Source organism: Nematolebias whitei, chromosome 14 (assembly GCF_014905685.2).
Source record: "Nematolebias whitei isolate Nwh7 chromosome 14, NemWhi1, whole genome shotgun sequence".
Lineage (NCBI taxonomy): Eukaryota > Metazoa > Chordata > Actinopteri > Cyprinodontiformes > Rivulidae > Nematolebias > Nematolebias whitei.
In genome coordinates this window covers 40,019,450-40,030,877 of record NC_056511.1, presented here as the reverse complement: position 1 = coordinate 40,030,877, position 11,428 = coordinate 40,019,450, and the positions used below count along the sequence as shown (strand labels likewise).

The 11,428-nt window shown below is 38.8% G+C and overlaps 1 protein-coding gene and 1 long non-coding RNA gene across 3 annotated transcripts; one reads left to right on the top strand and one right to left on the bottom strand.

Moving 5' to 3' along the window:
* Nucleotides 1–2,038: 2,038 nt before the first annotated feature.
* Nucleotides 2,039–8,362, bottom strand: spag7 (sperm associated antigen 7). 2 transcript variants are annotated; one of them, XM_037688119.1, is made up of 7 exons: nt 8,219–8,362; nt 7,129–7,196; nt 6,960–7,048; nt 6,793–6,877; nt 6,621–6,710; nt 2,886–3,036; nt 2,039–2,800 (listed from the first exon to the last, which is right to left on the bottom strand). In XM_037688119.1, exons 1-7 carry the CDS (start codon nt 8,337–8,339, stop codon nt 2,679–2,681), a joined length of 726 nt encoding a protein of 241 aa, XP_037544047.1. In that variant the 5' UTR covers nt 8,340–8,362; the 3' UTR covers nt 2,039–2,678. The 2 variants fall into 2 exon arrangements, with proteins under 2 accessions (XP_037544047.1, XP_037544046.1); XM_037688118.1 differs by having other exon boundaries at nt 2,042–2,800; nt 2,886–3,042.
* LOC119420692 lies at nt 6,283–10,810 on the top strand. The gene is made up of 3 exons (XR_005187315.1): nt 6,283–6,338; nt 10,420–10,568; nt 10,731–10,810. It is a non-coding gene; the product is annotated as an uncharacterized LOC119420692 (long non-coding RNA).
* Nucleotides 10,811–11,428: the final 618 nt, after the last annotated feature.

Here is an 11,428-nt window from a genome sequence, read left to right as displayed (position 1 = left end):
GCCTAACTTGCATGTTCTCTCCGTGCGTGCGTGGGTTTTCTCCGGGTGCTCCGGTTTCTTCCCACAGACCAAAAACATGCATGTTAGGCTGATTGGTAACTCTAAATTGTCCCTATAGGTGTGAGTGAGAGAGTGAATGGTTGTTTGTCTCGTGTGTCTCTATGTGGCCCTGTGATGGACTTGCGACCCGTCCAGGGTGTACCCCGCCCCTCGCACAGTGATTGCTGGACATGGGCACCGGCGACCCCCATGACCCAAAATGGAATAAACGGGTAAAGAAAATGGATGGATGGATGGATAATTAACACTAAACTGTAAAATGTCACCAAAAGTACTTCAAATGTTCACAGAAGGCCTCCTTAACACAGGCCACTTTGTGTTTCTGGGTAAATATCCAAATATTTTCATACAAATCACATTTTCTTTTGATAAATTTGATATAAAAAAAAAAAGTTAAACCATCAGCTCAGTCTTTTTTGGGGGGGCGGCTGTGGCTGAGTGGTTAGAGCAGTCGTCCTCCAATGCGAGAGTTGGGGGTTCGAATCCACCAGCAGTCACATGCCGAAGTGTCCCTGGGCAAGACACTGAACCCCTCATAGCCTCTGATGTGTGTCCCATGATCAGTGTTTGAATGTGAGTTAAAGCACTGATTAGTCTCATTAGAATGATTTGTTCAGTTAGCTTTGTAGAGATGTAGAGTGCTGTATGGATGGGTAAATGAGGGCACAGGTTGTAGTGTAAAGCGCTTTGAGTGTCTTAAGATAGAAAGACGCTATATAAGTACAGACCATTTATCATTTTTTTATTACTTGAACTGTTTCAGCTCCTAAAAATCAGGTTTTGAACTAAAGGTGAAGCAGTTCTCTGCAGCTCCAGAAGACAGAGGGACATTTAAGGGACATTTGAGAGACTGGAGGCCCCGTGGTGCTGTGTAGGTTATCCGTGAATCAAGAGATCCAGAGGAGAAAACTGGAGTCCGGTGAGATCAAACAGGCACATTTTTATAAAAATGTAAAGAAAAGAAACCAAAACATGTCCGCTGCTGAGACGCACTGACAAACTCCAGAAGATGCAGGAATGGACGGAGAAGATCCAAAACCTGCAGCCCCCCAGGTCCTATAGAGGTTTTCACCTTCAGTCAGGACGAGACACGTTCGAGTGTTCATCTTGTTTGGACCAATTAAACAATGCCACTATTTTCTGAAAATAAACAATAGGATTTTGGTGATTTTATTTAGAAGAATTTAAATCATCATCTGCAAGTTAAGAAACTAAAAGTCCTCTTTTTTATTATTATTTAAGTGTTAAAGGGATCTCCAACTACCTGCACATATTGGCCTTAAAGTTTCTCTATCCTACTAAAAGTTGTCAGTGACATGCGAAAACTCCTAATCATTTAAAAATATATATGTTTCTTAAATTTTTCACCTAAGAATGTCACCGTTATTTTACCAGCACAATGCATTCTGGAGCGATGTTGTACAACGGTTGTACTACAACACAAGGAGTCGAGGCTAAAAAGTTACATGACAATAAAGTTATATTTTGTATTAATCCTTATGCACAATATATCGGATGAAACGATCAAACATGGTCAACTTAGCTTAGCGCTGGAGCTAATGCCATATTAAGTATTAGCTCTACAGCTAACACTATTAGCTCAGGAGCTACATTATTAGTTCAAGAGCTAACAGTGTTATGTCTTGAACTAATACTATTGATTATTAGAATCTGTTCTCCTCTCTGTCAACTATTATAATATTATTATATAAATATTAATATATTCTTTTAAGGCAGTGAAATGAGGGCAAACGAACAAACTAGGCCCAACAAACATTAAAGGAGCTAAACTAACACTAAAATCAGTCCAGCTGCTCATGTTTACAATCAAATATTACTAAAATACTATTAAATATATGCAGCTGTGGGAGTACGAGTTAAAAACTATTTAATGTACAGAAAGGAAGGCAACACAGACAAAGGCCTAATACTAACCTCGTTTATTAACACCGAGATAAACCAGAGCAAACAGTGGTAAAATAGAAACAGACAAAAATAAAAACAGCAAAAAACACTTACGATTTACCTAAAAACAACCCATACTACATAGAAGTAGTATGATATATTTAATGAGCCTTCAGGTGGCTTAAAGAAAAATAAAAAAATAGCAAATAAAACAACTGTCAGTAGCAACAAAGCCAAATCTGTCGAGAGTAAAAATATTAAAATTATTGTATTTTTCAAATTTGGTTTCCTCTACTGAACATGCTTTTAGATTTGCAAAGGCTCAAAATTAAGTAAAATTTTAATCAACCAAAGAGCGGTGGTAGAGCGGCAGCGTTTTGGTGACCGGTCAGTTTTTTTAAGAGATAGATGTTAAAACGTTTTCCTGTGCAGAAAAGGATCCAGACGGGCCTCGGTGCTCAGAATAAAGCTTTTCGTTATACTGCTATGGTTCCGACTCGACGACTGAATCATTCCTGCAGGCAAACGTTGAACAAACATAAATAAAAACGGACCTCCTGGGTTCTGACCCGCCTGAGCGTCTTCAGACTTCAGAGCAGTTTGAGTCCACAGGTTAAAGGCCTGTCAGCCTATAAGTTAGACTTAAATACGTGGCGATGAAGACGGACACCGACGTGTCTCACACAGCAGCAGGAGAAACAACCGGTGGAGATTCAAGAGCAGGCGCCGCCGCTTGGTGCCCCCGGGTCGTCCTCCCGTTTCTGTCGTTTCTTCGCTCTGATTTCGTTCATCGCCTCCTCGATGGAGCGAGTGTCCCGTTTGTTGGCCACCGGCACTGAGGACCCAGAGTTCCCAACAGCATGAGTGAAAGAACGTTTCAGGGGTGACGCACTTCAGCATTTACGCGGCGAGGAACTCACCACAGCCGTACGTCCTGTTAGCCTCAAGCGTGTGAGCGGCGTCTTTAGCGGCCGAAGTGCCGATCAGGTGGCTGTACTTGTCTCTGTAGTTGGAGTTGGGACATGCTTGTGTCTTTTCTGTCTGAGGAGAAGCAGCTTCTTCCAGCACAGCCTGTTCCTGCAGACGACAGAAAAAAATTAACTAACGAGCTGCTTCGATGCCGCGAGACAACTTCTGTTGAGACGTGGCGCTGTATAATTAAACTGAATTGAAACTTTATTGGCGATATGGCAACAAAAAATGTATTCTAGGAGTTGAATGGTACTGAAATCTTCAAAAATTATATTTAGACCATCTTTTTATGTCTTAAAATCACAGAATCAGGACAACGAAGGAAAATAAAGACGGAAAAATGGAATGGCTCCAAAAGCTGGAAATACAGTAGCGAGCCCTCGGGGCCTTCAGAGAAGGCGTAAGAATTCAAAACATATGAAATGTTACATCCATCCATCATCTTTTACCCGCTTCTTCATTTTCGGGTCACGGGGGTCACTGGTGTCCATATCCAGCCATTACTGTGTGACAGGCAGGCTGTTACATTAAAATTGTATTTATTTTATATAATACATATATTTTTCTATGCCGATTTTTTTTTGCTAATTTTTAAATTTTCTATAAACTACTTTGCAGTGAGCAAGAAACTTTTTAATTCATGAAAATCCAGTTATCCAATCCGTTTCTTTTCAGTTTTAGTCTCCAGGCAGAAACATGTTTGAAGCTTCCCTCACATTGGTCAGGACTTCACCGTCGGGAGAGAAGGCTCAGCTCAGTCAGTCTCTACAGCAGACGTGGGTAACGTACAACCTGAGGGATAAAAGTGGCCCTTGGACAATCTTCATCCAGACCCCAAAACTCTTCATTGAAAAGAAAACAACTTTTTAAAAAGTTGATGCAAACATTTAAGAATGAAACTTAAAGACATTTCAACTAAACATCTTGTATCAATACATAAAACCCTTTAGAATAAGGCCATTTTTAAGATGTTATGTAGAACTAGACTCCAAAACTCAAATATATAACTTTTTTACCCATATAGGCTTATATATTGTCACAAGAGCTGTTTACAGAAAGTATGTCTTATTTTTCTACATTGTTTTTGGGAGACATATTTTTATTGAGCATGCCAACTAACTATGCTACAACAAGAAAAAGCCTGAAAAACTTATAATAAAATGTATTTTACAATTCTCTAAGAGGCCTTTATATTGCTTTAAATATTTTGATGTGGCATTTTGGAACAAATAGTTGCCCACCTCTGCTCTACAGAATGAGTTTGTTTAATAACTGACAGGACATTTAACCAATCACAATGCTGATGTAGAGTGGGTGGGGCCCAAAAACACAGGACTCAGCCTTCAGGAAGGCCCTGCAAGGTAAATTATATTTGATAATGTGAATTTATGTGACACATTCAATGGCAACCTGTAAATTAAAAAAAAACAAAAAAACAATCCACACAGAAATTGTAGTAGTTCCAATATATGAAAGTTAAACATTCTATTTACGTTTACATTGATAATTCTCAATACTAGTTGTATTTTGATTTCATTACCGGTATATTAAATTTTATATATCAGTAAGTTCTGTGGGTTACTATCAAATATCAGTCTGAACTATTGAAATCACATGTACTTGAACACAAGAGGCTGGATGAGCCGCATGGCCTTCTGGGCACTCTTGGGACAGAAATGGGTGCACGTACTCAGGTTGTGTGTTCAGGTGGGTTGTCCCTGTTGGTTGCTTTTATGCAGTAACAACCTGTCTTAGGAGAACAGCATTTATGAAAAATGTCTGTCTGGATTTAGATCTTGTCGTTAAACATAATCAGTCAATAGATGCTCCTGTTGCTTTAGTTCTGCAGGACCTTACAACTGCTTTTGATCATCTTTAACATTATGTTGGAATCACTGTTTCCACTCTCAAGGGGTTCACCTCCTACCGGACCAACAAAACTGTCTCTGTCCTGATGGGCAATCCATGTTCCTCTACTGCCCTTCTTTCGTGTGGTGTACCGCAGGGCTTTAGTCTCAGTCCACTTCTTTTTTTTCTCTTTATATGCTATCACTTAAGAGCCAAACACCACTTTTCTTTTCACTGCTATGCAGAGGACCTACAGATTTACAAAATTTACCTATGAAGCATAGAAGTAGTAACCTTCACACATCTTTTATTGATTGTATTACTGACATCAGTGGCTTCACCAAAATTTTCTGTTTTTAAATGAAGGAAAGAACGAGTGTACCTTTTTTTTTTTTGATGATAATGCTCCTTATAAATTTAGTGTTCTGACATCAGAGTTCAGACTCACAGTTAAAGATTTGGTGGTGACCGTTGACAAGAATCTGAAGTTTGATAAGCATATAGCGTCTGTAATCAAGGCCATATTTTATCAGCTATGTCTTTAAACCAAAGCTGGGACTTTTTTTTGTTTTAAATCATCCTGACATGAAAAAGGCATATCAACAATATTGTAATTTACTGCTGTGGTGCCACTCCTGCTCGGTCTTTTGGTTATTTGCCGTCTGCCTTTGATAATGTGCAGTCACGGCTGCTTGAACTCCGACTTGTCCTGAATGCCACAAAACTAAAATTATGCAATTTTCTACTGCTAATAAGAAATTAGATTATTATCCTAATATCAACACTCTGCAAGGTACTCAAATAGAAACAGTGAGTCAGCAAAAGTATTTGGGTATTCTAATGATCCAAGTAAACCTCATATTGAAACCTAGTCAAGAAGTTCAATCTGTGACTGATGAAGTCTTTTGGATTAAAGACGAAAGTTTCAACAAGTTTATTTTTATTTAATCCATCCAGAGGACCTGACTTAACTGTTAAGATTTTCTACCTGGACTACCGAGCATGCATCAGGACCTTTTACTGACGGATCACAAGGTTCATTCAAAACTTGGCAAATGGGCTTTTGTGTTTTCTGCTCCTGCAGCATGGAATCACCCCTAAATGAAATTAAAGCTTCGAGTTGATCTCAATCAGTGCTTTTAAAAAGAAGGTGAAGTCTTTGGAAGGAGACTTGATTGGAGTTCATCACTGCTTCACTTCTGATAGAAAAATTATATACATCATGTGCTTTCTCCTTTTGTTGTGTTTTTCTACTGTTAAACTTTTTAAGTCTACAAGTGTTTGCAAGAAAGACAACACAAAGTCACAGGATTTGTCTGTTCCTTTCCTGACTTTTCAACAACTTAAACAAAATATACTTTTCAGCAGATGAGCCAAACTGTGCGAGAGGAGAATGCGGAAATGGTGGCTCAGGGGGGGTGATCCTCATTCTTTAGTGCTGGGAGTGTTTCAATAATTGTCTTTGCACTGATGGTACTGAGAGAATGATATTTGTGTTGAGTTAAAGGGTGTTGTCCATTTTGGATGTAAAGACCACAACGCTCTCCTTGCAAGTATGTTTAATTCATTTTTGTTAAACTTCAATCCTGGACACGAGAGTAGTTATTTCATATAATTTTAACGTCTATTTAGCCTAATATGCTGCTCATGTCTGTTTATTTTATTGACTTTTATGGTTTTTAGGTGGTTTGCATGTTTCTGGAACCGGTGCCTTCTTGGCCAAGGCTCTCTTGAAAAAGAGATTGTGTAATCTCAACAGGACTCACCTGGTTAAATAAAGGTTGGCTTAATACAAACTATAAAAGTGTACTTTTAATGCAAAGACAAAGTTTTACTTTTAGTCTGCGTCGCTGTTCTGCCACTTTGGGATCCCACTTTTCTCCTTTGCGATAAGCTTCCAGCTCTTCGTCTGACGGAGCGAACTCCTGCCGTAACACAAGGATAGCACTAGTTTCAGTCTATGGCATTTTTCTGCTTGTTGTTGGGCTAAAAACAAAGCACTAATACCTTTTTAAACAACATAACATAGCGGCTCTCCTCATCCTCCCCAAAAGAGAATGAAGTCAGACCGGCCACTTCTGCAACGTCATGTCTGTAAGGACAGGCCAGAGTGAGATTAAACCACAATGTGGAGAAAAGACCCAGTTTACTGAAAGGAAGTCATTGCTGCTTACAAAATACTTCGTTCAATCTTTCCCATTGGATTGTATTTTCGTTTTTGCTGTGAACTGTCCTGGATGAAGTCGGACACCTCCTTCTCCATCTGGACGGGACAGAGATAAACACCAAGTCTTTAAAAGGACAAAGGTGTTAATCCTGAACAGATTATCTGTAACCTCTCACCTTCTTCCTAAACTCTGCTTTCTTTCTTTTCTCCAACTCTTCCATTTTCTTAAATCTTGCAGCTTGTTCTTTAAGGAACAAAAGAACATTTTTATTAACATATTTTTTCATGGTTCCACAGTAAACAGGACTTTAGGTCTTCTTAGCCTGTTTCAAACTTTTATTAATCCTGAGAAAACCTTTCACATGAAAGGTCCAAGCCTCAAATAAAAAATGTATAGCAACCAAATAGTTTTTAATATTTTATTAGTATACATACCTTTACAGTCATTTTAAACTCAGCATAAACTTTTTTTTAATGAAAGGACACAAATACAGTAATTTTGATGCAAAAGGAGTTCTAAAAGCCTCGCTGACAATTATTTACTCTTTGTTTTTGAAAGCATTAATTTCCTTTGATTCTTCGGGTCGATTATTTTCCATTTTCTTACGCTCTGAAAGTACATTTTAGTTTATTTTCACGAACAAAAGTGTTACAAGTCACTTTCTTAAGAACAAGTGCTAAAAAGGGGGTTGTGTGGCTCAGCTGTAGATCCTTGGACTGGAAATTTTGGTTGCTAGTCATGTCAGGTTTATTTATATAGCACATTTAAAACAGGAACCGTTACCAAAGTGTTTAGCAGCAACAAAAAAAAAAGTTTATTTCATTTACGTTTTATAGTTAAATCTAACAGTTATATTAAAAATATCACAATTTGTAAAAAAGGTCAATCTACATCAGCTCCTTATAGCAGTCTGAAGTTGCAGTCACGGACCGCTCGACATCCCTCAAGCGGCCACAAAGGCCCCACGAGCCTCACTTTGGACGTGACGTAAGAAAAACGAAACCTAGCTGTGCTGTCTGTTAACTGCTGCCGATATGTTTGTGTACCAGGAGCCTCCTGTGGTTCCGTGGCAGGTTTTGAAAATCCATGTAGGGACAGGACGTTTCACTGAGGTGGTACCAAAGCCGTACGTGAGAGCTACCGGCCAATGTCTGCTCGTCCTTATTAATGTAGGTTACCTTCGTTTAAAACCCAGAATAACGTTCACTTTTAACGGAACCATGTAAACGTAAAGCGAGCCTTTATTTACGCAAGATGTTCGGTACCTCGTGCCTTTCGTCGGCTTTCTTGGTCGCCGACAGTTGGAGGTTTCTCCATCGAATTTAAGATAGAACCCAGAAGGTCTGCCATCTTGAAAAGATAGCTAGACCTTACAGGTTTGCGCATGCGCAGGCGCGTTCTTCTTCTTCTTCTTCTTTTTGCCTTTATTAGCGGTTTGCAGAACCCCGAAGAAGTGCATTACTGCCACTATGCGGTGTGGAGTGGGACTATCAGTATATTTTTTTGGTTTTTAAGGACATAAGTTTGAGCGCAGTACTGTTTTTGAAGAAATTCTTGTAAAAAATAAACAAACTAAAGCCAAAATATAAAATAATGGCTCAAAGTTCTACCAAAGTAAAGATTTCTGGCACAAACTCTTGGGAATCCTGGCCGATGCACATCTCTCTTTTAAGCCGCATGTCGAAAAATTAAAGAAACTGAAAGTAGCATTGGGTTTCTTTTCCAGAAATAGATCTTGCTTAACTCTGAATGCTAGGAAACATCTTGTACTTTCCTTGCGGCCATACGGTGACATTATTTATATGAACGCGCCTGCAAACATCTTGCAGATGTTGGATGCTGTATACCATGGCGCACTGATTCTGTTTTTAGTATTTTACCTTCAAAAATGTTCAATACAAAAACAACTGGACTTTATTTGTAACAGAAGACGTTTCGCTTCTCAACCGAGGAGTTTTCTCAATTCAAAGAGCAGTGAGTGAGCGGTTCAGGTTATAAGGCTGAGATAAGATACACATATGTAGATTGACAAATCACACATCACACCTTAACATTAGGGGCTTCGTAAGGTCTTTGTTACTCGAATTCACAGATGAGGCCCCTCTGTTCCCATCAGGTGTGAAAACTGGCTGGGAATCAAGCTGCATTATACGTTTTTGAAAGTGGAAATCTGAGGCCTCCTCCTCCTCTGCTAAGAGACGGTTTTTCTCTTTTAACATTAATTGCTTCCTTCACCCCCCTCTCAAACCGTCTGTGTTAACTTAACAACATAGCAAAACTTTGTAATACAGAGAATAAGAATCAGCTTTTAGTCTTTTAGAAAAGGGCCTTTTTAATTATAATTTTTGATATTTGAATATATTTTGACCTCGCAATGAAAAGCAGTAAAACACGGTTTCCTTCCAGAGCTTTTCTTATGAAACAATGAAAGATATTTTAACATTAATAGTAGAATTTTATAAGGAAATCAGATGTGTACAGTTTCCCAAGAAGCCAAACAACTCGTTCTCCCACAAAAATGTTTTTAATGTTATTGTGGATGAAGACGCAAATGAAGGGATGGGCATTACCAAAACTTTCAGATTCACAAAAACTACAGTTAATATCAATACAGTATCCTTCTTGACTCTAGTTTTAATATTTGTCTTAGCTGGATAGATTCTATGGATAATTTTTATAAGAACACTTCTTTAACTTTACTGTATTTGTAATATGTTCAGTAGAGACCCCCTTCCATGGTATCCCACCCACAAACTTACCCACTGTGAGGTAAGTAAATAAGCTTATCTTGTCACTGGGCTTAAAATGGGTGTTTAAAATATGTAATGTCTAAAATAACTTCAGAATGTTTGAAGAACTGATCATTAAGACTAAACATATAAATCAAGGATGACTTGATCGTCAAGGCTGATGAGTTTTGCACAAACCCATGTATTTAAAAGTATGCAAAGATTTTAGAAAACTTTACTTTTCTTATTTTGCTGGAATCTGAAAATGTAAAGACTTTAATCATCCTCCAACATGAATTTCACAAAAATAAATAAATAGATAAAATAAAAGTGGGTGGATATATATAGTGCAATAAAATAGAACAAACAATAGACATAATATTAAATTATTCTTGGGGCTCGATCACCACCATGTCCATCCTTTTTTTTCTTTTAAGTTTCAGTTTCTCTGTTTTTGTCATGACCTTGATTTTCCCTGTAAGTTCAAGCGATCGTCTGCGCTCGCGTGCGTCGAAACCTGTGTTTGACGCAGACGGACGTTCTGGCTGCATCTCTGCAGATCTTCTCTGTCGCGCCAAACATTTCAAAAATGCTTTTGGTTGAGCACGATCCAACAGCTACACATTTTGATGGAAGCACCAGGGGACGTGCTGCACGCGAGCGTGCGTTCATACCTTTTTATTGTTTTGTTAACAATCCTCCTGCGCGTCACTTGTTTTGTGGTTGTCGTTTCACAGCATCAGCAACAACACATGCACGACTGCCACATTCAGATGTGGACGAGCAGGAGGACGGCTCCAAAGCACAACAAGACACAAACAAGACCTCGTCTGCAATTACAGCCTCTGCCTTTTTATTTTTAACACGCTGTGGGGGTGTGCAGTAGGTAAGTCCCAGACTAATGTTCTTTTATTTAAATACACGTTAGCTCTGATGAAGAATGTGGAGACGTTTTAAAAGGCTGTAGCTGTTGGCTGACTCAGAAAGCTCACAGACCTGACCTCCACCCCTCAGACCCCCCACTTTTTAAACTTTTGCTTTGTGACAGACCACGGTGAACTCCTCCCACCGGGCTTGAAATGCTGTATAAATGCAGCATCTTTGTATCAGCGCCAGAGTCTGAACCCCAAACATGAAGGGCCTGAGCTTGGTTCTCCTCGTGCTCCTCCTGATGCTCGCAGCCGGGGAGGGTAAGCAACAGATGCGTTTTGTTGTGTTTGATTTTTTGAGATCAAACCTTTCAAATCAGCTCTACCTGTTCAGGTGGATCTGGGGCTAATAATTCATAGTTTGGGCTTTTAAAACACGCGTTATATTAAATTATATGTTTTAATGCTACCACATACAACCTGCTTCCTGTCACCTACACTAACAAGCTAATTATTTATTTGATTTATTTCCAATTTAAAGAAACAAAGAACCTCTCTAATCCAGTTTGTGTCTGAAGTTGGAGCTGCAGATTTTCAGTTTAGCAGCATAGGCCTCCGTTTGGAAGCCTGTTTCTGCCAATGAAAAGAAATAAAAGATCCAAAGGTAAGTCGTAATTTCGACTTGGAAAGTTGAAATTATGACTTTGGAGGTTGAAATTATGACTTTGAAAGTCGAAATTATGACTTTGGAGGTTGAAATTATGACTTTGAAAGTCGAAATTATGACTTCCAAAGTCAAAATTATGACTTTGAATGTTGAAATTATGACTTTGAAAGTCGAAATTATGACTTTGAAGGTTGAAATTATGACTTTGAA